The sequence below is a fragment of the Macaca nemestrina genome, chromosome 8, assembly GCF_043159975.1.
Source record: "Macaca nemestrina isolate mMacNem1 chromosome 8, mMacNem.hap1, whole genome shotgun sequence".
Taxonomy (NCBI): domain Eukaryota; kingdom Metazoa; phylum Chordata; class Mammalia; order Primates; family Cercopithecidae; genus Macaca; species Macaca nemestrina.
In genome coordinates this window covers 76,818,600-76,846,373 of record NC_092132.1, presented here as the reverse complement: position 1 = coordinate 76,846,373, position 27,774 = coordinate 76,818,600, and the positions used below count along the sequence as shown (strand labels likewise).

The window sequence follows — 27,774 nt, the reverse complement described above, 5'->3', positions numbered from 1 at the left end:
AACTAAGATATTGCCTGGAATAAATACTTATAGAATAAAACCAAAAAGTTTTCTGAGCATTGTTCATATGTTTTAAAGAAAAAAGGAAAAAAGACATAAATATTTTAATAGTAATTAACTTCTGTGGGTAGAAAAAACAGTTATTAATTCATTAAAATAATCCCTGTCTAAAATTTACTTAAAGTAGCTACTGTATATTAATCAGAAGAAATTTCTGAAGAAAAAAGCAACTTCTTAGCCCATTCAAAAGACTGTGAGCTTGGTAGAATGTAATATCTTCAGTGCAGAGTATTTTGTTACCTTAATCCCTATGTATCTAGAACAGTGACAAACACATCATTTATGCTATGAGAATGAGTACATAAATGATTGAATGAATAAATGAATAAATGCAGATAATGTAAGGATGGATTTATACTAAAATATATTCTAGCCTTTATGTGATACCAGTTTAGAAATTGTGTATTTTCAAGTAACCAAAAAATAGCACTTATACAATTCAAATTGGCATAGGGACAAAGATCTGCAAGGTAACATTATATTATCAATCTTCAATAGTTATGTGCCATAGATAAGTAGGTTTTTTATTATTATTATACTTTAAGTTCTAGGGTACATGTGCATAACGTGCAGGTTTGTTACATATGTATACTTGTGCCATGTTGCTGTGCTGCACCCATCAACTCGTCAGCACCCATCAACTCGTAATTTACATCAGGTATAACTCCCAATGCAATCCCTCCCCCTTCCCCCCTCCCCATGAGAGGCCCCAGTGTGTGATGTTCCCCTTCCCGAGTCCAAGGTTTTGATGAAGGTTTTGCCTTGTAATGTTTTGGCACTTTCAAATAACCAAAAAATAGCAGTTATACAATGCAAGCTGGCATAGGGACGAAGATCTGCAAGGTAGCATTATAGTGTCAATCTTCAATAGTTATGTGTCATAGATAAGATAAGTATGGTTTGATGAAGGTTTTACCTTGTAATATTAAGTATTTCTACTGGTTACCTATTGTGTGGAATGGTTGTGGATGATGAGTAGAATTTTGGCAGAAATGACAAGAAAGACATTGTCTATCAATATTCTGTGCATGATAGTGAATGCTGATCCTTTATAACCATTTCAAATTTATAATCCAGATGAGAAAATTGAGGTAAATATGTTGGTTTAGGTTAAATATCAACTCTCAGTTGTTTTGTTTACGCTTTTGAATTTAAGGGAGCCTTTCTCAGGGTTTTTTTTTTTTTTTAATGATGTATTTAGCACAGAATATACAAAGATAAATAGCTGGATATTTATAGACTGTCATTATAATTTTAGGGAAAAAAGAGAGTATATACATACATATATGTATAGAAAGTACAAGCTACACAAATATTAAAAAATGAGGACAGGAGAACAATAGCTGAAAAATCATGATATGGATATACAGAAGGCAGGAGACATGAAGTAATTATCTCATTATAATCAGTTTTCAGTATTTCATAACCGTAGTACTGGGGATATTTCCTGGCATATTTAAAATGAAAGTAAAGTACTTGGGGAGAACTTTCAGATAAGATCATTAGCATTTTTTAAATTTTAGAAAACAAGATTGAAAGTTATTTGGTTCAAAAGAAATATATAGACAGTATCTCAAATGTTATGTGGAGGAAACAGTAAATTTGTTTTAAACTCACAGAAACTATTGGTGGAGGTCATAGTGAGTTAGAATTTGATGACTATAATAAAGAATTGTTCAAAAATTAGCACTCCTTAATATACAATAGACTGCTCTGTAACATAGTGTCCTCGGGGAAGACTGAGGAAAAGCCATTTGCAAGGTGCTGTGGGTGGCCTCCTGCACTGGAGTGAGCTCTGCGTCAGTGACCCCAAAGACTCTCTTGAATCTCAGATTCTGTCATCTTCCTCTACCGGTTTTATTAGATAGTTGATACTGTTCTTCTATTTCTCATTTTCCCTGTGGATATTTTTAAAAACATTTTTAAATGCTAACCCTTTACTTTTAAGATGTAGTATGACTTAAATAAGGTTTTCAATCTATCAGAAAAGTTTAGAGATGTTCTTATCCAAAGACAGTATATCAGAAAAATGACTTCCCAAATTTCTTTCCATTACTTACCAAAACAGCTTTTGAAATCACCCAGCATGGCTGATTAGATCCTGATTATACCGTGGCTTTGGTTGTCCTAGTTGGATTCCCATGATAAGTTATGCAAGATTTGTTATATGTATCAAATTGTCACAAGCTACAAAAACATTACAAGAAATTGGTCTCAGCTCCTCTCAGAAGTTGCCAAGGAAAAGTTCTTGGGTACGGTATTAATTAGTTCTCTATTGTACAGCATATAATTTTCCCAAAACTCAGTGGCTGAAAACAGCAACAACTTGTGGTTTCTCGTGATTCTGTGTGTAGACTGGCCAGTTCTGCTGGCCTCACCTGACGTGCCCGTGTGGTGCATTCAGTGGGTAGGTCTGCAGGTGCTGGGCTCAGCTGGGATGATGGGAAGCTGGGCTGTGTCTGGTAGATATCTCGGGATATTGACTAGGATTTGAAAAAAAACCTGAGTTCTTGTTTTGTAAATTAAAAAGAAAATATAAAGAGAGACCTTGATAGCATATAGTAATTAGCAGAAAATCAGATAATGTAGTGATACAGATTGCAGATTAGAGAAATTATTCAAAGAAGGTTAACAAAAGTGCCAAAGTTTTAAGGAATCTGATACAAATATTGTTTTTTGCACTCCCTCATCTGAACTTCTCTCTCTTAAACCTAGGTTCCTCCATAGGTTTCCCATGGGGAATGGCCTGTAAGGTAGCAGTCGTGGGCCTGGAAGTGTTTACTAGATTGATCATGGTCACTGTGTCTACTCTCTGCTGCTAGCACACTGGTGTGTTAGTAATTTTAGTTGATATCCCTGTCCCAGGGTCCCTTAAACCAAGAAGCTCAGATGAGGCAGCGGCATTCATTTTCAATTGTTAATTTCTAGGTTTATTTAAATTACAGAAGGAATATTTATTTATTTTGACAATGTAAAATATACAGACCTGTAGAAAGTGAAATAGTCTCCTTCACTTGTCTCCCCTCAAATTCTACTCCCCTAGAAATAGTTTGTATCTTCGTATAGTCTTTTCCTTGTACTCATTAGCAGATATGATATGGATGGGTTGGTTTGCTGCATAAAAGTGACCTTAAGCTGTACATGTTCTTAAGCAATGTGTTTTTATTATTTTAAAATACATTGTCTGGCTATTAATAAAAAGAAAAATAATAGATGTTAGCAAGGAAGCAGAGAAAAGAGAACTCTGTTTTTTTGTTTTCTGAGATGGAGTCTCACTCCATCACCCAGGCTGGAGTGCAGTGGCACGGTCTCGGCTCACTGCAACCTCTGCCTCCCAGGTTGAAGCTATTCTCTTGCCTCAGCCTCCCAAGTACTGGGACTACAGGCGCCCGCCACCATGCCCAGCTAAGTTTTGTATTTTTTTTTTTGGTAGAGATGGGGTTTCTCCATATTGGACAGGCTGGTCTCAAACTCCTGACCCCGTGGTCCACCCTCCTTGGTCTCCCAAAGGGCTAGGATTATAGGCGTGAGCCACCATGCCTGGCTGAAAAGTGAACTCTTACACACTGTTAGTGGGAAGGTAAACTAGTACAGCAACTATGGAGAACTGTATGGAGATTCCTCAAAAAACTTAAAAAGAACCACCATTCAATCCAGCAATCCCCCTACTGGGTATCTACCAGAGGAAAAGCAAACAATATATCCAAAAGATACTGTCTCTCACATGTCTATTAAAGCACTATTCATGATAGAAAAAATGTAGAATCAACCTAAGTGTCCATCAGTGGCTATATGGATAAAGAAAATGTGGTGCGTATACACAATGAAATACTACTTGGTCATTGAAAAAAAGAATGAAATCATGTCATTGGTGAAACTGGAGGTTATTATCTTAAGTGAAATAACCCAGGCACAAAAAGACTAATATTGCATACCCTAACTTATATGTGGGAGCTAATAAAGCTGATCCCTTGCAGGTAAGGCAATGAAAGATAGATAACAGAGACTGGGAAGGGTGATTGGGACATGGGGGAGAATGAAAGAAGTGGGCTAAAGGGTAGTATAAGCATATGGTAAGATAGAAGAAATAAATTCAATGTTTGATAGAACAGTAGGGTGACTATAGTTAACACAAGTGTACGGTACTCTGTCGATGCACACCCTAAGTGTTGGTTAAATATGTACTCTATGTTGATATTATTATAGTTAATTAATTAACATTGTTCACAGTTAAGCCATACAGTGACTTGATTACTACATGTTATATACATGTAACAAAATTTCATGTATACCTTATACATTTGTACAAATAAAAATAAAAATAAAATGCACTGTGGAAATATCTTTATGGTAATATACTTAGATTTAACTTGCCCTTTTAAATAATTGCATACAATGTGAATGTGAGATAATTTATTCAACCATTCCTTTGTTGAAGGACATTTAAATTACTAACAGGGTTTTGTGGTCACAAAATATTTGCTAAAATAAACAAAGTCTTGCACTTTCTGTGAAAATGAGCAACCTTGTACATATGTATTTAAATACAGATGCTTTCATTTCTTTATGATGACTTTGCCAGACATAAGATTTCTGGGTTACAGGGTCAGTGCATTTTTCATCATAATAGATATTGCCAGATTACTTTTTAAAAAGGTGACAGAATGATATATTTCGTTAGGTGGAGACTATTTCCTATGTCCTTACCATATAAATCTTTTTAAAATTTATTTTATTTTTATCAAAACATAATGGTACATGGTTTAAAAAAGGTAGTACTGAGAGAGTAGTGTCCTTTTTTCTACCCAACTCGGCTCCTAACCTGCAATCACTTTCACCTCTTTTAGATGTTGCTTCCGGTCCCTAAATCTACACAATCAAACATAAGGTTCTATTCCTTTTTAAATTTGAGGCATTATCTCTTGACATCCTTCATACCTTGTGCTCCAAACTCTAGCCTCCATCTCATCCTGGCTGCAGAGTAATGCAGTTATTTCAAATGTTGATTAAATATGTACTCTACCTTGGTATTCTTATGACTAATTAATTAATATTGTTCATGGTTGAGCCTTAGATGTCCATCTGTTCTAGAATTGATAGTTCTCTTGCTTTTCTGCTTGCTTTGTTTACTATGTACCCATCTCTAATGTTTTGCCAAACTCTACCCAAAGAGTTAAACCTTCTCAATATGATCAGAAACAAGTAAAATTAACTTCTATTTTATAGTTATCCTTTATTTTAAAAATTTTTAGAGACTTCTCTCCTGTAGCCCTCTGTCTTATTGCTCCATGTTTGACTCATTGGTTTCTAGACTTCTTCTCAATTGCCTTTTAGACTGTCTTTCACTATCTTCCTGAGAATTCCCTGTTCCTTTTCCGTATTGGGAGAGCGGGAGGTCACCTGTTTCCTGAAATCCAAGTCTTGCCAGTTTTTGATTTACTTGGTTATTTTGGTAGAGTACCTCCAGTAGGAGCTTTCTGTAAAAGAATGCTTTTGCAAGATAACTTTTTCAGTTCTTCAAAGTATCCTAATTAGTTCCTTAGTTGGGTATACAGTTCTAAGAAGTACTCTATAGTTGGAATTTGGAAGGAATTGCTTCTTTGTCTTCTTAGGCCAAGTGTTACCTTTGAGAAGTCTGGTATTAATTTGATTTACTATTTTTGCCCCTGAAAAGTTTTACATTGTTTTCTTTATTGCACTATTAAAACATGTTTTTAAATATGCCTTGACTTGTGCTGGACATTTAATGGGCCCTTTAAATCTGAAAAGCAATTAAGTTCTTATATTATTATTACGTTGACATTGTCCTCCTGGATTGAAGCTTTAATATTTAAATGGTGTGAGATATTGACTTTCTTAGCATCCCTCTGTTCAGAGACTTAGGTTTCAGTTTTCTTTGCCTTGTGAAATCCAGTTACCACTCATCCATCTATTTTGCATCTTCTCTCAAAATATATTGCTACTTCTTGCCTAATAATGTCTTCTCTGCTTGTTCAACTTACTCTTTGAGGAAAGAAATCCCTTCACTGTAGTGCCATTTTAGTGGGAATTTGAGGGGGACATGAAGATAAATACATATATTTAGCCTTCTATGAATGTCCTAAAAATATTTACTAAATAATTACCAGTTGCTGTTGAGGGAATTAGTGTTTTTTTAAGCTGATGACATAATACAAAGTACATTTTGCCTGTGTGTTTCTCTCTGTGTTATAGAAATGATTAGTTTTAAGTCAATACCTGACTTTTCTTTTCTCTATAAACTCCACCACACTTCCCTTTACTTTTTCAGTTAAAATATTTTCTTTAAACCTGGCTTCATATCTTCCCCTCTGTTTTCTCACAAGAAAATCATCTTCAAGACAAACATTTTTTTATTCTATACATTGATCTTGGTACAATCTTTCACATAATGGTGAATGGTCAGTTTGTGTCATTATGTAGCATGCTTATGAAATTACCATTTTTTTTAAACATAGTGCCAAGGTCAGTAGAGCATCCAAAGTGGAACTGGAGGACTAAACCACAAAGCCGTGATTTTGATGAATTGAATCACATCCTTCAAGAGAGCAAGAAGCTGGGGAAAGCCCTTGAGAATCTCTCCCGAAGTAAGTTCATTTACTTGATTATAATTGAAACTCCTAACCAATATTAAAGAGAAGCATTCATTACTCGTGCCAGTAACCCATGTATAACATCCTCATTCTAATTCTGCAAGAGGCTGAGCAGTTCTAAGGGCATGAGATTGGAAAGGAACTTGATTTTGCATATTATACAGATTCTTGGGTAGACTGATAACATGGAGTAGAAAGAGCTGTAGAACTCCTCATAGCTGTTTGGCTCCAACATTTCTACATGGTTTCTGTTATCTAGTTTAAATGTGCACCTAATGGTAGCTTCTTCATTCTTTTCTTTGGAAACATACTGTTTTGCATCTTTCTAATTAATTAACATACCCATTGCCTCTGTGAGTTTTTGATGTCTCTAAACTTCTTAAAGATGGTAGCTGGAGCAAATTCTTCTTAGAATCTTTTCAGAGCCAAGCACGATGCCTAGGGATTTTTTTTTTTAAATGAAAGCAACATCTCTGTAATCTGAGGACTTAGGTTATAGTTTTGCTCTGCCATCTATGACATAAATCATAATAAATCAGATAAATCATTTAACCTCCATGTGTCTTGGTTTGCTCATCTCCAAAACAGAAAGACATGATTATGCCTCCTTCTTCTGCTAGGTGTGAAGGCTTAAAAATGATACATTTCAAGTAAAACCTTTTAAATAACTGTTATTGTCATAAGAGTTGGCAATTAAATGATTATTTAGATTTAATAAATTCACTTATATATGCAGCCATACATATACATTTTATGGTTTTAGTAGTGAGTTAAAAGTATTCCTACATTTCTTTGGTTCCGTTAAGTTTTTCTCAATTTTAAAAATTAGGCACCTTTAGAAGCCCATTGATGCCATGGCCTCACCAAAATTTTATTTTATTCCCATAGAATACTAAAGATTTTCAGTGGAAAGTAGTTAGAACACCAGCAAATTCTAGTGGATTATATTTTAGGATCTCTATTTTTATTTTAGATAGCAGAGTTTTACTAATTTCATGATTTTTATCAAAGGTAAATATTTTCTTGCTATATTTTGAAAGAATATATATATATACTTACATAGGTAGTTATACATATTTACATTTGGTATTGTATATGTATGTGTGTGTGTGTGTGTACAGCTTCAGTTTTTTCAGACCTCTTCATTCATAGCTCATTAGATCCTTCTAGATTTTTGTGCAGTGAACCCTTTTCAGAAGTTAAGCTGCCTTATCACAGGATCTTATGCTTTGCCGTTAGTAAAAACCCTCTGAATGGGATTCAAGAAAACTCCATGTTTGCTTAAATTTCCTTTTGTAGAAAATAACAGTTAAGTGAGTTTTCAGCTTATGACTATATTATGTTTACGAAAAGAGCCTGATCCTCTTCATATGACAAAGGCACATATTCGTATTTATGAATCTTACCCTTTGGAGCAAAGCCTCAGGACTCTCTATAGCCTCTCAATTTACCTAATAACATGAACTAAAAGAAGGGTGATTGAAGAATGTGTCTGATCATTATAAAGACTTTCAAATAACACGGTCAATCAACTGTTGTCCTTTAAAATGTGACACCTGCCTTTCAAACACTTGTTATATTGTTATTAATTTGTAAGGTAGTATTTGCTCTGTTCCCCCAAATTTTTAATACAGGGATTAGACTGCATTTCAGTTATGTAGTGGCCCACATTTGTAGCAGAAGTGTCAGAGTTCAAGCTGTGGACCCAGACAACCTGGCTGCGACCTTTCAGGTTGTCTTACCCCGTTTGGGTTGCTATAGCAAAATACTGTAGCCTGAGTGACTTATTAACAATAGAAATTTGTTTCTTATAGTTCTGGAGGGTGGGCAGTCTAAAATCCAGGTGCTGACACCTTTGGTATCTGATGAGGACCTGTTTCTTGGTACCATAGATTGTATATCTTAGCTGTGTCCTCACATGGTGGAAGGGGCAAGGCAGCTCTCAAAGGCCTCCTTTATAAGGTCAGTAATCCCAATCATGAGAAAGGAGCCCACATGTCCCCATCACCTCCCAGGCTCCACCTCCTAACACCATCACATTGCAGATTAGAGTTTAGCTTATGAATTTTGGGAGGACACCAATACTCAGATCATAACACAGGTGGAGCCCCGCAACTGAGTCCAATGATCAGAAGCTAGTGGGGACCATGTTTAATACTTGCAGGCAAGCCTGGAAAAACAATAAAGACAGTCCTTGGTCATCAGAGTAGAAGATATACAGATATAGGACATTATTCTTGGGATAAAATAAGGGCCAGAAAAGCTATCAGGTGACTCCATAGTGAGGCCAGAATGAAGTGTCATAGTCAACTCCTATAGACATAGTAGAAGGTTGCTTTTGGCTTCACTTAATGGTTTTAAGGGACTCTGCTTTCTTAGGGTATTCTGGTGGGATTTATGTGAGTTAAGAGGATGGTTGGTTACATATAGAAGACTTGCTCTTTTCTTTGACTATTTTTCTAAGCAAAATGATACTTTCTTAGAATGACTTGAGTTTCTATGATTTTCTGCATCTGAGCTTTAATATTGAATTGTCTTAGGCACGTGTTTACTACCAAGTTATCAACATGCCTGCCCTGGTCAGTATACACGAATACAAATGCAGTTTTACTGTTTGCTGATGATTGTTTATCAGTCTAGTTGCCCAGAGTTTAGCTATGTAATGGCATTCCTACTTCCTCCAACGTGAACCAGGATGTAATTCATTTTCATCTGACTCTTATAGTAGTTTCAACTTGTTAACTCTTTTTCTATGATAGTAGCTTTATTACCCATTGTTTTAATTACTAGGAAGACATAGGGGATGGGATTTTCCTCCAGGTACGTTCATAAGGAATACTCCATGTCTTGATATTGTGGACCTTTCTTTCCGGTGGCATAGCCATTGAGGCAAAAGACTGAAAGTTTTTAGTGATCTAATTTTAATGTAGTCACTGATGAGAATTCACTTCATCTTAGCTGTACAGTCTAAAAAAACCTACATATTTTAGAAGTATTATTTTTTTTAGTTGAGATTGACAGCAAATAATCATTTACATCTCTCAAAATGATAGTTATTTCAGCTCATCTACTGCCAACTTTTAGAGACTTAAATGAAATGAACACACACACATACACACACACACACACACACACACACACACACACACACACGACTCAAATAATACCAGGGAAGACTAGATAGTCTCTTCAGTTTGCAAACATGATTTCTGTTTCAGTAACAACTGTACCATGCTATTTTTCTGGCTTTTTTTCAAACTTTTCGATGTAACATTTTATCTTAAAGTCAATCATAAACCGTGGCAATCATATTGCTCTCTTGTAAAGGCAGACATGTTAGAATGACTTCCACAGCAGCTTGTGTCGCCACATAGTCATGATGAAGTAGGCATAGTGGGTTTTTGGTGCCTTGATCCCTCACTTTCTAGCATTTCTGTACTTTCCTCAAACATTACTTTTTTCTTCCCAGGAGCCTGGGCTCTTACCCATTCCTTCAAGTGTTTGCCCCCATCTCAATAGTAATTTACTACTAATTCTTTGAGGCCATGATGTAGTAGCTGTCTGATTTTTTCCTTTAAAAGACACGCCTGATTAGGCCAGAGCCATGTAGAGTAATCCCCATTCTGATTTGCTCAAAGTCTCCTGGTTAGTATTCTATTCAAGGGTGTGATAACCCTTCATGCTCAGGAGGCCCACTCAGAATCAAAGAGGAAAAGATGCCACAAAAGTGAATCCTGAGGGCCATCTTAGAATTCTGCCTGCCATAGATATTATTATTGCTATTATTATTTATTCACCTATAGCATGCTCCAGCTAAGCATTTTCCAGTAGAAATGTAATGTTTGCCAGGTATACATTTTATATTTTCAAACAGACACATTTTAAAAAGTCAAAAAGAAATATGTGAAAACAATTGGAATAAAATGTTGTATTTAACCTAATATATCCAATTATTATGTTTCATTGTATTCCATATAAAAAATTTTCGAGATATTTTATGTTCTTTTTTTTTTTTAAATTCTAAGTCTTTAAACTCTAGTATAAATTTTAATTCACAGCACCTCTCATTTTGGAACTAGCCACATTTCAACTGGTCAGTAGCCACAGGACAAGCGGCTACTGTACTGGACATCACTGCTCTAATATCAACAAAAAAAATCCACAAAATCTCTTCTCTTGAGATTAACTCCAGACATCATCGGTTTTCCTTCTTCCTCCTTCATACAATGTTTGAAAGAGTAGTTATGATGCGGCATCATTGTCTGGGGTAAATACCCGAGGTTCATTGTCTCACACCAAGGGCATGGAGGGCACAGACACAACAAGAAGTGGGTTTAAGAGTGGAGGTTTAATGGGCCAAACAAAGAAAAAGGAGAACAGTTCTCTCTCTTGCGCGAGAGAGGGGTGCCCAAATGGGACTTCTGGCCCGCTGCAGAGTGCACCAGATTTTATAGACAGGCTTGAGGAGGCAGTATCTGATTTACATAGGACCCAAAGATTGGTTGCACCAGGCTTGACGTTTACATAACATGCCAGGAAGCTGGCTGCCCTACCCTAATCTTATTATGCAAATAGACTTTCCACTTGGCTGGCGCCATGTTGTCTGCTCCCTACTGCACAGGCGGTTGGAAAGGAAAAGGGAAGACAGAGCCACCGTTTGAACGTCCCTACTCCCAGATAGCCTTTTCCTATTGACACAACTGCCAGCATTCACCCATGCAAGCTTCCAGCTTGCTTGTCTGTCTGCAGCTGGATTTTACAGTCTGCTCTTTGCTAGAAAAGAAAATGATTTTGGAGCTGCTTTTCATTAAAAGGAAAACCTTACTGAGGGCTTCTTTTCCCTCACTACCTGCCTAAATAATTTCTTTTTAACTCCTATATCAGTTAGTGCTTACTGTCTCTACTTGCTCATCTTCCTTCTAATCCTCAAAGCAATTATATAATCACACCTATACTTCTGAAACTTATCTCACACTGGTCACCAAGCGATTTCCAAATTGCCAAACAGCATAAGCAGTTTTCCAGTCCTCATGTTACAAAATTTCTCTGGTAGTTGTAAACCCCGTTCATTACTCTGTCATTCTTCAGACTCTCTGTTCGCCTCCTTTCTGGGAGCTGGCCCTCCAACCTCTTTGGATGCCCTTTGCATCACTTCCTGTAGGTCTCATTCAGGAGTTTATCTTTCTTCCCTGCCACTCTTAATGCTATTCCTATGGTTCGTGATTCACCCTTTGCCTTTGTCCTTTCAAGTGCTCTCTCTGTTCAACCTTATTCACCCTCGTCATTTATCACCCCTACACAGCTAACTCAAATGAGTGTATTCATTCACCCTTATCATTTATCACCTCTACACAGCTAACTCAAATGAGTGTATTTCCATCCACACCTTTTTATGCGTTTTTACAACATGCCGAAAGTGTATCTCCACTTGGCTATCCCAATGCCATGTTAAACTCAATGTATCCAAATGGACCACACCTCCCTCTTCAAATGTGACCTTTCGGCTGCATGCTGTGTGTTAGGTGGTGATACTATAACTTACCTATTCTTCCAAACTGGAACCCTTCTAGATTCCTCTCTCTTCCTTACTGTTCATAACTGATTAGTTATCAAATCTTGCTAATTTTCCCTCTAAGATATGTTTTGAGTCTGGTTTATTTCTCCACTCCTATCAATATCTTCTAGTTCATCCTCTCAACTTCTCTGACCAGATTATTGGTTTATCCATTAAAGATATTTCATTCCTGCCCTGTGTCAGAAAAAAAAAGAGGACAGCCTCTGCCCTTATTGAGCTTATGGTTGACTGGACTGCTATAACTTCATGTTTAGGAGAATCATGGCCAAAATCTCTGTGGCTTGATACAATGTAAATATTTTCTCACTCAGAGAATAGTTTCATGTGATGTTCCAGAAATGCAGACTCCTTCCATCCTATCATTCTACCATCTTCAACACGTGACTTTCAAGGTTGCTGCAGAAGCAGAAAGAGCCTGTGGAAGATCATGGGGCAGGTTTCTAATGCAAATCATGGAAGTGGCATACATTATCTGCCCACATTCTACAGCTAACTGCAAGGGAGCTAGGAAAAGTAGGCTAGCTTGGTGCCTAGGAGAAACAAGGAACACACAATATTGATTTGCTTCTCTGTTCTGCAGATCAGCCTTCACTGTAAGTGTAGTGCCTCTAAAGTGAAAGCCTGACATTCACTTGTTTCAGGTATTCAGTGCCTCCCTAAAACTTCAGAGAAAGTGCTCCAGGATCTGGCCCTTTATCAGGTCTCCAGTACCATTGCTTATGACTTTCTTTAGGCAGCACACTCCCTCAAGGTTCCTCCTTTCCATGCTTTTGCTTGTGCTGTCCCCATGCCCTGAAGTGTCACCGGTAGTCAGCTCCTTCCACTGCTTCCCTCTTCAGCAAGCCATATTTACTATTCTCTTTAGCTTCACCTCAAATACCACTTCCTCCAAGATTATTTCTCTTTTGCTGTCCTCTTCTGGGGTGGATTTGCATCCCCTCTCTTTGTGCTTCTATATGTTTCTCTGAACACACTTATCTGCTATGATCTGTTTTATTTATCTCCTCTGGACCTTGAGTTTCCTGAGGGCCGAGCCACTTTGCTCTTGCAATCCCTAGGACTTGGCACAAAGTTTAGCATATAACTTGGTTACAGTTTGCTTGAAGAGGGCTACCTCTGGTTCCATTTCATCCTGATCCCTCTTTTCTGAGACCTCCCCCAACTCTGGCTTTCTTCATTTAAACAAGCCTTCTGCTTTTTAAAATATGAGCCTTTGGGATAAGATGACATGGGTTTGGCTGTTTGTAGATTTGGCTTGTTTGCTGGGATCTTTGGCTTTGACTATGATGCTTAAAAATAAATAGATAGCTAAGTAAGAGCATAAACAAATACATAAACAACCCAAAAGCTAAAGAGCAGTAGTTTTTTATTTCATGCAATTGGCCAACAAAACCTTCTACTTTGTGAGGCAGTATTCCCAGGGTGGCGGGGTTTCCAGTGTTCTCTGGGTCTAATGCTTTTGCTGCTTCTGACAGCTCCCCGTGACTTGAGACAGTGGTGGAATGAGTATCTTTAGGGCATCCAGATATTGGTCCATGGATTTCAGTTCATATGAAAACACTGGCTGGAGCCTTTCCAAGGAAAAGAGCCCAGCTGCTGGGGGAAACAGAGGACAGATATTTATGCTCTGTGACTGCTAATAGCAACCTGCACTCAGCCAAGAGAAAAAAATAGCAAAGGACTTTTTTAGTGAGTCAGTCAGGGATGTACCCAAGAAATCTTTTCTGAAAAACAGACTAAGGAGTGATAGAATAACTATGCATGAGAGAAAATAGAGATGGATAATGTGGCAATTACTTGTTCATTCATTCCCACATTCATTGAATGTATACGGGAATGCAAAGATGACTAACACGTGGATCTAGACTTCAAGCTTACATTTTAGTAGTGGAAACAGGTTTGGAAATCATAGTTTCAAAGCCTTGTACAAAGTACTTTAACAGAACAGAGGAGGCATAGAAGAATCTCCAAAGGAGTTTAGGGACAACTTGATAGAAAAGTTATCTGAATCAAATTTGGAAGTATCCAAAGGTCAAGGTACAGTAGGAGGAGAGTCAAGATATGTCGTGCAGACAGATAATCCTGGAAGAGAGAAGCATGTGTGTAAGGATGTATTTCAAAGAAAGAGGAAGTTTTATCATTGAAAAGGCCACAAGGATGACTGAATAGTAAAAAGGAGAGTTTTGTTGCTGATACCAGTTTGCATACCAGCAAGAGATAGTCTCTGGTGTGAATTAAAAGTGCAGAGGGAAAGGGCAGGTTGGATTTTATGCCTTACAGGGTCTGTATTACAAAGGTGTCATACATATTCAGTAGGTTTGGGGGAAAGCCATACATATTTATGTGGGCAGTTGAGTACATGCACAATGGGCAAACATATATGTAACATGCATCCTGTGTTCACTTGGGGGTGTGGTTTTAGCATTAAAATGAAGTGGAATATCACTATGTCAAAAGGTGAATCATAGGATATAAAGACAGTTTATGCACAATCTCTATAAGTTGGCTGAAACTGGCTTAAAGTCTGCAGTTGCTTATCAGAAAAGAATGTTTGTAAGGCTGGTCCTGTTACCTTAGTGGTCTGGCTTGTAATTCAGAGTTAGGGAGGGGGTATGATAATTTTCCTAATAGCTCTTATTGCTAGGGAGTTTAGCAAGTGTATGGATTTTCTTGTAACCATAGGAATTTAGGAAGTTGCCATGTCAGCTGGGCCTTGAACTCTCGACCCCTACCTAGCCTTCATTTCCTTGACCTTGAGGTCCATCCTAGTTGATAAAGGGGTGTCTATTTTGATCTCTCAGATCACAGGTCATATTGTTGGTGCATGAAGGGTGAAACAAATAATAAAGGGAATGAAGCAAGAAGTCTGGGTTACAGAGAAGTCAGGAATCGGGGGTAGGGACTTCTATGCTACAGGAATCTTGTCAGTAGATTATGATCCTAAGCAAGTTTGAATTTTTTGTTTACCAATCACTCTTGGAGGCAACATGGGGACAGAGTTGATATGGTCCATGCCTGGAGGCAAGGACAGAGATGAATAGAGCCTGAAACAAAGCAGAGACTCCTCATGGAGAACCTCTGTGAGGGCAGTGCAAAGGGGAAATGTAGGGTTGGAGCCTCCACACACAGTTCCCACTGGAGCACTGCCTAGTGGCACTATGAGAAGAAGGCCACCATCCTTCAGATCCCAGAATGGTAGATCCACCGACAGCTTGCACTGTGCTCCTGGAAAAGCCACAGACACTCAATGCCAGCCATGAAGGAGGAATGCCCAAGGCCGTGGGAGACACCCCTGCATTTCCCCTTTGCACTGCCCTAGCAGAGACCATAGCAGGGCTCCACCTGTGTAGCAGACTTCTGCCTGGACATTCAGACATTTCCATACATCCTCTGAAATCTAGGTGGAGTTTCCCAAACCTCAGTTCTCAACTTCTGTGCACCCACAGGCCCAACACAACATGGAAGCCACCAAGGCTTGGGGCTTGCACCCTCTGAAGCAATAGCCCTTGGTCCCTTGTAGCCACCACTGGAGCTGAAGTGGCTGGGATACAGGATGCCATGTCCTGAGGGTGCACAGAGCAGCAGGGACTCTGAACCTGGCCCAAGAAACCATTTTTCCTCCTAGGTCTCTGGGCCTTTGATGGCAGGGGCTGCCATGAGTACCTCTGACATGCCCTGGAGACATTTTCCCCATTGTCTTGGTGAATAACATTCAGCTCCTTGTTACTTATGCAAATTTCTGCAGCTGGTTGGAATTTCTTCCCCAAAATTGGGTTGTTCTTTTCTACCACATAGTCAGCCTGCAAAATTTTCAAACTTTTATGCTCTGCTTCCCTTTTAAACATAAGTTTCAATTTCAGATCATCTCTCTCAAGTTCAAAGATCCACAGATCTTCCCTACAGATGCCACCAGTCTCTTTACTAAAGCATAGAAAGAGTGACCTTTGCTCCAGTTCCCAGTTGCTCAAGTTTCTCATCTCCATCTGAGACCACCTCAGCCTGGTCTTCATTGTCTATACCACTATCAGCATTTTAGTCAAAACCATTCAACAAGTCTCCAGGAAGTTCCAAACTTTCCCACATCTTCCTGTCTTCTTCTGAGCCCTCCAAACTGTTCCAACATCTGCCTGTTACCCAGTTTCAAAGTCGCTTCCACATTTTCAAGTGTCTTTTTAGCAGTGCCCCAAACTCCCAGTATCAATTTGCTGTTAGTCTGTTTTCACACTGCTATAAAGAAATGCCTGAGACTGGGTAATTTATAAAGGAAAGCAGTGTAATTTAATCACAGTCCCACATGGCTGAGGAGGCCTCAGGAAACTTACAATTATGGCAGAAGGAGAAGCAGGCACCTTCTTCACAAGATGGCAGGAGAGAGAATGAAAGTGAAGGAGGATGAGCCTCTTATAAAACCATCAGATCTTGTGAGAACTCACTATCATGAGAACAGCATGTGGAACACTGCCCCCATGATCCAGTCACCTCCCTTGGCCAACGCATGGGGATTACAGGTTTCTCCCTCAACAAGTGGAAATTACAATTTGAGATGAGATTTGATTGGGGACACAGAGCCAAACCATATCATATGCATACGATATTATTTGAAAGAACACTGAGTAAGCTATTGTCATTAGTTGTCTGTGAATGGGGGCTTATTTTATTTTTTCCCTATTTTTTTATGCTAAACATGTCTTGATTTGATAAAATGAAATATAAAGGGTGTATATTTGCAATAGAAAAGATGCAATTTGACTTGATATCAGTATGTATATAGTTACTTTATAAAGAATAATTTTAAGAATAATTAAAGAATAATTTTTAGAGACTACTGGAAGCAGAAGCTTGTATGCAGTAGATGGAAGAAGGAATGGACAGCAATGAAGAGAGATGAGGAGTAGAGAAAGGAGCAGTATGTCCTGCAAAAAGTTATGATGGAAGTGAAGATGTGAAAGAGGGCAGCAATTAGTGGGGAAATTTGGAATTTTTTGGTCATTTCAGTCTGATTTCCTTTAGTTTCTTCTGTGCATGTATGAGAGAGAAACAGAGAAACAGTAAGAGAGAGAGAGAGAGAGACAGAGAGAGAGAATATGTATGTGTCTGTGTGTACATTTAATGGATTTTAGGGTATTAGGGGAAACCAAGATAAAGAACTTGCAGATTCAGGAAAGGGAGAGAAGATAATAGATGGAGCAAATACAAGAGATGGAGGTTGGGGATGGAGCCAAGAAAACAAATGGATATAAGTGCACTTTGTCCTCTGAGACTGAAGAGAACAGCATCCATGGCTTTTTGAGGGGGAGGAGGAGTCAGGAAGTCCAGGAAGTTCAAATCTTATAGTTTTCAAGTTTTCAGGATGTTAAACTTTGCGGTCCTATACAGTAAGAAGGAGGAAGAGATGGGTAGAGGGGCCTGATGAAAAGCAACACCATTTGGAACTATCCTTGGAGAAATGAATGCACTGGTTAATCAAGGATGAAAATTGGTATGTGCTTCTAGAGCAGGGTTCAGCAAACTCTCACCCATGGGCCAAATCCAACCCGTAGCCTGTTTTTGTGGCTCATGTTCTAAGCATGATTTTTACATTTTAAAAGAGTTATTTATAAAGAAAGAAAAATAATGTGTGAGTATGATATGATCTATATCTAGAATATTTACTATTTAGCCCATAACAGAAAATTTTTTCAACTTTTGTTCTAGGATACCCAATTAATATGATTTGGCTGTGTCGTCAACAAAATCTCGACTTGAATTGTATCTCCCAGAATTCCCATGTGTTGTGGGAGGGACCCAGGGGGAGGTAACTGAATCACGGGGGCCAGTTTTTCCTGTGCTATTCTCACGCTAGTGTATAAGTCTCACAAGATCTGATGGGTTTATCAGGGGTTTCCACTTTTGATTCTTCCTCGTTTTCTCTTGCCACCGCCATGTAAGAAGTATCTTTCACCTCCTGCCATGATTCTGAGGCCTCCCCAGCCATGTGGAGCTGTAAGTTCAATTAAACCTCTTTTCGTTCCCAGTTTTGGGTATGTCTTTATCAGCAGCATGAAAACTAATACAGTAAATTGGTACTGAGAATGGGGTGTTGCCAAAAAGATACCTGAAAATGTGGAAGCAACTTTGGAACTGGGTAACACATAGAGGTTGGAACAGTTTGGAATCCTCAGAAGAAGACAGGAAAATGTGTGAAAGTTTGAAACTTCCTAGAAACTTGTTGAGTGGCTTCAACAAAAATGCCGATAGTGATATGAACAATAAGGTCCAGGCTGAGGTGGTCTCAGATGGAGATGAGGAACTTGTTGGGAACTGGAACAAAGGTGACTCTTGTTATATTTTAGCAAAGAGACTGGCAGCATTTTGTCCCTAGAGATTTGTGGAACTTTGAACTTGAGAAAGATGATTTAGGGTATCTGGCAGAAGAAATTTCTAAGCAGCAAAGCATTCAAGAGGTGACTTGGGTACTGTTAAAGGCATTCCGTTTTGTAAGGGGAGCAGAGCATAAAAGTTTGGAAAATTTGCAGCCTGACTTTGCAATAGAAAAGAAAAACCTCTTTTCTGGGGAGAAATTCAAGCTGGCTGTAAAAATTTGCATACTTGGCCAGGAGCCTGTTGTTAATCCCCAAGACCACAGGGCAAAATGTCTTCAGGTCATGTCAGAGACTTTCATGACAGGCCCTCCCATCACAGGCCCAGAGGCCCAGGAGGAAGATGTAATTTCGTGGGCCAGATCCAGGGTCCCCGTGTTGTGTGCATGAGGAGCCCTGTGTCCCAGCTGTAGCTGAAAGAGGCCAACGTACAATGTGGGTTTTGGCTTCAGAGAGTGTAAGCCCCAAGCCTTGGCAGCTTTCATGTGGTGTTGAGCCTGCGAGTGCACAGAAGTCAAGAACTGAGGTTTGGGAACCTCTTCTTAGATTTTAGAAGATGCATGGAAATACCTGGATGCCCAGGCAAACATTGCTTCGGTGGTGGGGCCCTCATGGAGAACCTCTGCTAGGTCAGTGTAGAAGGGAAATGTGGGGTTGGAGCCCCTACACTGAGTCCCTACTGGGGCACCACCTAGTGGAGCTGTGAGAAGAGGGCCACCATCCTCCAGACCGCAGAATTATAGATCCACCAAAAGCTTGCACCGTGTGCCTGGAAAAGCCACAGACACTCAAAGCCAGTCCATGAAAGCAGCCAGGAGGGAGGCGTACCCTGCAAAGCCACAGGGGCAGAGTTGCCTAAGACCGTGTGCGCCCACTTCTTGCATCAGCATGGACTCGATATGAGACATGGAGTTAAAGGAGATCATTTTGGAGCTTTAAAGTTTGACTGCCCTACTGGATTTTAGACTTGCATGGACTCTGTAAGCCCTTTGTTTTGGCCAATCTCTCCCTTTTGGAATGACTGTATTTAACCAATACCTATACCCCAATACCTGTACCCCCATTGCATCTAGGAAGTAACTAGCTTGCTTTTGATTTTACTGGCTCATATGTAGAAGGGACTTGCCTTGTCTCAGATAAGACTTTGGACTGTGGACTTTTGGGTTAATGCTGAAATGAGTTAAGATTTTGGGGGACTGTTGGGAAGGCATGATTGGTTTTGAAATGTGAGGACATGAGATTTGGAGGGGCTGGGGTGGAATGATATGGATTGGCTGTGTCCAGTTGTATCTTCCAGAATTCCCACGTGTTGTGGGAGGGACCCAGGGGTCCCCAATTGAATCATGGGGACCAAATTTTCCTGTGCTATTCTCATGCTAGTGAATAAGTCTCATGAGATCTAATAGGTTTATCAGGGGTTTCCGTTTTTGCTTCTTTCTCATTTCCTCTTGCCTTTGCCATCTAAGAAGTGCCTTTTGTCTCCCATCATGATTTTGGGGCCTCCCCAGTCATTTGGAACTGTAAGTCCAGTTAAACCTCTTTTTGTTCCCAGTTTCAAGTATGTCTTTATCAGCCATGTGAAAACAAACTAATACACTAATTGAGGATAAAATTCCTCAATTTCTAGCAGGAATCCTCTTTAAAAGTAATTAGCAGTCTGTATAAAGGGTGTTTTTTAAAAAATGTATTTTAAAATATAAGTAGAGATAAGGTCTCACTATGTTGCCCAGGCTGGTTTCGAACTCCTGAGTTCAAGATATCCTCCCACCTCAGCTTCCTGAAGTGTTAAGATTACAGGAATGAGCTGCTGTGACCAGTCTAAAGGGTGTTTTGATTGACTAATTGTCAGAGGTTGTTGATCAGCCATTTACTGATAAAGGTTCTACTTACACAGGTATTTGCTTTAACATTACTCTTTATACTCAGTGGCATGCCAGTAAGCTAACTCTGAAAATAAGCCCTGATTTTCAGCATTTGTCAATTTCCATGATGTAAATATTCTCACTATGGCTAATTTCAAGCTATCCATGTGACATTACTGAATGAGTTGTTGGGAAGGAATATGGGGAGTTGGTTTTCACAAGCCAGTATGGGCCAGCTATAGCAAAAAACTGATATTTCCAAGCTATATATGCTCTATTTTTGTATTTGAATTTTATCTCACAGTTGAAAAAAGGCTTTAAAAAAGAAAGAATTGGGGAGTCTAATTTTCTACATTATAATACAATTGGCATTTTTTTCCAATAGGGAAGTAGGTTTTAGAGAAATAGTACCATTTTATACTATATGAGTTTTTGAACCTGCTTCTGTGAAATGAATTACGCTAAAGTATAGAGAATTTTGAAAAGTTGCTACTTCCATTTCTTATAACTACAACCTAATTCTAACTCTGTGGCTGAGCAGATGCCTAGAAAGATGGAAGTCTTGAAGAAACCGATAGCTCTTATTTCCCTTATAGAAGGCAACTCAAACATGAGAAAATGAAAACTGTGTTTGAAATAAGTTTCTGATACTAATGTGTTTTGTGCTGTGCTGGTCTATGCAAATATACCCCCAAAAGTCTGAGAAAGCTGAAAAGCCGAAGAAAGAGGCTGCAAGTTGAATTTAGAAAGAAACATTTAATAGGGACTAATGAACAGAAGCCATGTGTGTGTCTGGGGAGGTTGCAAGACAAGGTGAGTCCCTGCACCATTATCTTCCAGACCCAGGACTTATATACCATAGGGAAAGGGCATACGTGATTTAGAAGGGATATGTAGGACAACTGAAGCATAATAGCATCAAGGTTGTTTTGACCTAATGGCAGGATTTATGGTAAGTACCTGCTCTTAAACAAGGAATAATAGATAAATGGGAAATCTTAGAGGTATTCCCAGAATTGGGTTGATCAGAAGTCAACATGGCGGATTAGCATCAAAGATGGAGTTGCTTTAGCCTGCGCACAGTGAGACTTCTTTGGAGTTGGGAATAAATGGAAAGGCCCATAAACTAAATGACACAAATGGAGGCATCTAGATAAGTTTGCTCCACGGTGAATCAGGAAATTCTACCTGATTCATGTCTACCTCTGACATGCCTGTGGGAGCCACTGCTTCTTTATCCAGAAGAGAAGCTCAGTTTCTCAAAGAACTAATTTTCCCCTTCTCTGCCAGGCAGCTCACTCCTACAGCTGGACACTATTGCTACCCTAAGCAATGGTTACTTTGTGTATTGGGACATTCTTGCATTGCTATAAATAAATACTTGAGTCTGCGTAATTTATAAGAAAGGAGGTTTAATTGGCTTACGGTTTTGCAAGCTCTACAGGAAGCATAACACCGGCATCTGCCTTTGGGGAGGCCTCTGGGGGCTTACGATCATGGCGCAAGGCCAAGCAGGAATTCGCAGTCAAATGGTGAAAGCAAAAGCAAGAACAAGATTAGGGAAGGTACTATACATTTTCTATGCATTTTCAAAGGACAACATCATTTGAGAACTCACTATCGTGAGAGCGGCAACAAGGACATGGTGGTAAACCATTCATGAGAAATCCACCCCTGTGATCCAGTCACCTCCCACCAGCCCCCACCTCTAACACTGGGGATTAAAATTCAACATGAGATTTGGTCAGGGACACAAATCCAAACCATATGACCCTGATAGGATGTTTCCTTTAAGCTCTAGTTTGACTTTTACAAGGACCATATGTTCCATTGTTCATTAAGAGTCCCACCCTCAAATCCTGGGGTTTTCTTTCTTACAACATATCTTAGCAACCCAATTCGTTTTCTTTTGCATGTTTTCTGTTTTCTGAAGATCCCCAGTCTTCATAAACTTAAAAAAGAATCTCAATTTAAAGTATAATACCTTTTAAAAGTTAATAAAATGCCTAAAAGTTGTTAATATCTTCTCAGGGAATAGCTGTGGATGTTCTGCTAGACACTGGGAGAAATATCCTAGCTACTCAGTATAAATGGTTCCCATTAGAGCTTCATGCCTCTGTGAAGCGTTTCATTAAAATTCTTTCAACTGCTTTTAATCTGTTTAAGCTTTGATTAAAAATGAAATAAGAAGTAAAAAAAAAAAATGCCCTAGGCAACTTGACACTGATAATAGAAAGCTGAAAGAATTACTGATAATAGAGTGAAGATTTATTTGGATAATTTCTCAGGCAAACTCATCAAAATATATAAATTTTAAGAAAATATGATAATAAGAATTTGAACAAAATATGGTCAGACCAACAAGTTGGCATAATTAAAGGCAAAATTCTTTCTCCAAACTGAGTTTTCCATTTAGCTAGTTTGAGTTTTATTCTGGGGTCCGTTACTTCTTAGTACTGAAATATATCTTCAAAGCAACGTTTCTCTTCATCTCCATTTTCAACTGCTAAAATTTTCCAGCCCTGAAAAACAGCTCATATGTTTGCTCAAATTGAGAGGAGGTAGCCCATGAGTAATGTGCAAGTTCTGTGTGACACACATTTTGACTATTCACAGGGCTTTTTTACTTACTTGCCAGTTCTTGCTTCTTTCTGGAAAAGTGATATATTGCTGCTATCTTTATGAATAATGGATTCATAAATATGAGGCATAAAAGAAACTTAAAGATCAACTGGTAGCTTTCTAAAAGTTAAATGAGAAAACTCTTTTTGCAGGCCTGAGAGCATGATGCAGGAAGTTAAAAAAAATCAAGACATCGGGCTGGGTGTGGTGACTCACCCCTGTAATTACAGCACTTTGGGAGGCCGAGGCGGGTGGATCACGAAGTCAGGAGTTTGAAACCAGCCTGGCCAATGTGGTGAAGCCCCATCTCTACTAAAACTACAAAAATTGGCTGGGCATAGTGGCAGGCCCTTGTAATCTCAGCTACTCGAGAGGCTGAGGCAAGAGAATCGCTTGAACCCGGGAGGTAGGGGTTGCAGTGAGCTGAGATCCAACCATTGCACTCCAGCCTGGAAAACAGGACAAGACTCTGTCTCAAAAAATATATAAATAAAAAAGTAAATAAAAATAAAAATAAATCAAGAGATTAAGAGAGTGTAAAAAATCCCAAATAATTGAATTATGGATTATTTAATTCCAGATATCCACGCTTTATGACTTTGGGTGAGAAAGAGAATTTTGTTTCATATTATCTATGCTCTCTCTTTTAAAATAGACTAAGCCCTTTAAAATTTTATATTTAAGATATTCAGTCTTAATCTTGAATTCATATTGGAAAGGAACATTTTTATAGAATTAAATTACATGTAAATATAAGCATTTAAAAGACATGTTTGGATTTTTATAAATTGTAATAATGTATTTTAAATCTATAGACTGTGACATAAGCCATTTAGTATCCCATAAATGTCCTATCTTTTCTTAAAATCTGAGTTATTCTAAATGACCATTTGTAATTCTCTATATTTTTTAAGCCCAAACATTCCACAAATGATTCATGTTAGGTCTTCACAAATGTTTATAATTGCCCTCTGAGATCTCTTAGTCTTACGTCTTCCCCTTGACTGTGGTGCCATCATATCTGAGTTCTCCATCACGGTTCACTCAGCAGTGATACAGCCCAGCTCCAGTGCTAGCCATCCTTAAAGCTTTTTCTCCTTTAACTGTTTGAAGGCACTACCTTCATAATACAGCAAGTCCTTGAATAATTGTTAAGCTTTGGTCACCCAAAATCCCTGAAGTGGTAGTTAGACTCTCTTTTAATATGTGATACATAAAAATTCTTAGTTACCAATGACTTCTACCAAAAAAAAAAAAGAAAAAGAATTTTATAGAATATTGAAGAATAAGCCCCAAATGTACCTATGTTTCTAGTGTCTTCTACAATGGGATCTACAATGGTGCCGTTTACTGAGATGAAGTTGTGTGTACTTTTTTGGCTTTGTGTATAATTGATTCATTAGGTTAGTGGTGTGGGAGATGATATAAGAACTAATAAAATATCATTTACACCCTCCACGTCTATCCCTGAGACAGGCAGGGGATCTGAACCCTGTAACATGCTCTTTTTACTCAGGTTCATTATCCTGAGGCTGTTTTCAGGTTCTCTTTTCCAACCCAACTCATTCTTTCTTGTGCTTTGTAGTCTGCTGAACTTCAGCTTCAATTCCTATTCTCATTTTCTCCAAGTTCTCCTGGGCTTCAAACTTTAGGCCTTTCCTTATCTCTTGGCTCATTCCCTACTGGGGTTTGACAACAACCCCCCTTTGATCTGTGCCCTGAATCTGAGAGCTGCTCCAGTGCCCTGCCACAGTGCTGAAGTTCAGCCCCATTGTTCAAAAGAATAAAATGGAGAGTGAATTGGGAGGATGATGTCTTTAGTCTGACAAGTTGAGAATGGAATGCCCACAAGAATTCAACAATTAGCTCAGGAAGAAAGTCTGTGCTGGCAGTAAAGCTGTGCCATATAGAGAAATAAAAATATCAAAGGTATGCAGTAGATTATCAAGAGAAGTATAACAAATGAGAAGAAAAGACAGCTCAGCAAAGAGCCCTTGCCATTTCAGGAAAGGACCCCTATGCCTACAAAAAAGAGGATTCCTCTGAAGGAGACAAAGGAGCACAGAAAAGAGAGGATAGCATTTCAATAAAGAGGAATTGATAGTGTATCATCACAGAGAAATTAAGGACTAAACTTTTTACATTGCTGACTTACAATAATTTTGGAGAAAGGATAAAGACAGAAATTAGACTGATGTGCAGTGAGAAATATGTGGATGGTGGGGAAGAAACTTATGAGGAGGAATCATTTATGCATTGGCTCAAGGAGCTGTCAATCTGAGGGACTGTGGGAAAATTCTTTAAACTTTCTCGTCTATTTCCTCATCCACAAAATAAAGACATTAGAATAAATCATCTTGGACCACCATTCTGCCTTAATATCTAATTATTCTGGGAGTCTAAATTCTTAACAAGGAGCAAAATAGTAACAGGCTAAGTTATACTTTATTGTCATCATAACCTAAAAATGATATCTCTACAATCATATTTGCATGTTTGTTCTGCCTTTAACAACCTACAAGGAATATGGCACTGCTTTGTTTTTGTTGCATCATTTGCATTGCTTCAGAAGTTCATAGCTGTTATAGTTGACTTAAATTCCTAATTTGTTTTCATTGGTAAAAACGATGTGCCACATTATTTTGAAGCACTAATAAAAAGAAAAAAATAGAATAGGAAATGCACTGCTTTTACAAATAGAAAGTTTGTTTTGAACATTAGGTTACTAAAGATTGCTTCTAAAACTTTTTTTTATAAATCTCTTTTAAATCCCAGGTATTGCAATTTCAGATGAACTCGATAAGGTAAGTTGAACTATACATCTGGTGAAAAGAAAATGTAGAACTTACCTTTTATTCCACTGTCTCAATATAAATACATTTTCAGAAACATATAAAATGTTCAAGTATAATTTATTTGGTGCTAACATTTTAAAACTTTGAAAGTTAAATACATACTGTTTTATGAAAGCTATTCCATTAAATATGTATCACCTACTCTTTTGAGTCAAGGCCTTTAGAATTTGGTTAGAGAAAATGGAATCACTATAATCACTGAATCACTATATTGCAAAATAAAAACTCATAACACTATATTATGTAAATTTTATTCCATTTGTACCTAAATGATAATGATATGGAAAACATTGTATTTTTTGATAGCTCCTCTTTGGAAACCTTACCAATAAAGCTTTTTGTTTGTTTATTTTAATTTTCCAAGATGCCAAGAGACTATGATGGTGCTTTGAAGTGGGGTAGTAGTTGTGATGGTGATGAGAAGTGGTGTGATTAGGAATATATTTCTACAGTTGTGTCACTGGAACTTGCTAATGGATTGGATGTGGGAAATTGCGGAACAAATCAGTCAATGATGGGCTGCTAGGTTTGGGAGATGAGCAACTAGGTCAATTGTGGTACCACTTACTACAATTAGAAAAACTAGGAAAAAATCAAATCTGTCAGGTTTGGATAACATCAAGAGTTCTCATTTAGATTGTTTATTTTGAGTTGCCTATTAAACATGTTTATATGAGTTGTTGCTTATGAGAGAGATTTTATTTATAACTATTCATATTCTCATTTTTTTAGTCTCAAAAACCCTTTACATTGTTGAAAATTAGAGAGGACCCCAAAGAGCCTTGATTTATATGGATTATATCTATCAATATTAGATTCTTGTGTTGATAATATATTGATATTAGATATCTAAACGTTAAACATTTAAACTAATAAGAAATTTACGGCCGGGCGCGGTGGCTCAAGCCTGTAATCCCAGCACTTTGGGAGGCCGAGGCGGGTGGATCACGAGGTCAGGAGATCGAGACTATCCTGGCTAACATGGTGAAACCCCGTCTCTACTAAAAATACAAAAAAAAAAAAACTAGCCTGGCGTGGTGGCGGGCGCCTGTAGTCTCAGCTACTTGGGAGGCTGAGGCGGGAGAATGGCGTGAACCCGGGAGGCGGAGCTTGCAGTGAGCCGAGATCACGCCACTGCACTCCAGCCTGGGAGACACAGCGAGACTCCGTCTCAAAAAAAAAAAAAAAAAAAAAAAAAAAAAGAAATTTACATGTTTTTTTTTTTTTAAATAGCGGTGATTAAACCATTACCCTAACACAAATAACATTTTTAGGAAAAATACTTTTATATTCTAAAACAAAATGTTAGTAAGAAAGTTGCATTGTTTACATTTTGAAAATCTCTTTAATGTATGGCTAATTAAAAAACTGCCACATTTTCATATCTGCTTCTGCATTCAATCTGTTGTGATATGTTGTTTTGGCTGAAAAAAATCTCTAACATCAGATGGGTAGCTGGAAAGAGAGAAGCATGTAGAAATAGCCATCATCAATATTTGGTGAACACTGCTCTAGATATCTTTTGAGACAGAAAATATATTGAAATGTGGCTTGGAGACTAGGTATATACATAATATATGATAGAAAGTATTGTACAGATTGCATACACCTTATCCAAAATACTTGGGGCAAGAAGTGTTTTGAATTTCAGGTGGCTTTTTGGATTTTGGAACACTCATATATATAAAGAGATATCATGGGGCTAGGACCAAAGTCTAAAACAAAATTCATTTATGTTTCATATACATCTTATACACATCACTTGGAGGTAATTTTATGCAATATTCTTAGTAACTTTGTGCGTGAAACAAAGTCTTGACTGGCTTTTCA

At 38.2% G+C, this 27,774-nt stretch overlaps 1 protein-coding gene across 5 annotated transcripts in view; it reads left to right on the top strand.

Moving 5' to 3' along the window:
* C8H8orf34 (chromosome 8 C8orf34 homolog) overlaps nt 1-27,774 on the top strand; it is a 493,915-nt gene that overhangs the window by 123,123 nt on the left and 343,018 nt on the right. For 3 of the 5 annotated variants that reach the window (XM_071068134.1, XM_071068136.1, XM_071068135.1), the window contains exons 4-5: nt 6,537-6,665; nt 25,865-25,893. In XM_071068134.1, the coding sequence (XP_070924235.1) occupies nt 6,537-6,665; nt 25,865-25,893 (158 nt within the window). The remainder of the gene's footprint in view (nt 1-6,536; nt 6,666-25,864; nt 25,894-27,774) is intronic. The other 2 variants (XM_071068138.1, XM_071068137.1) reach the window with 1 other exon arrangement.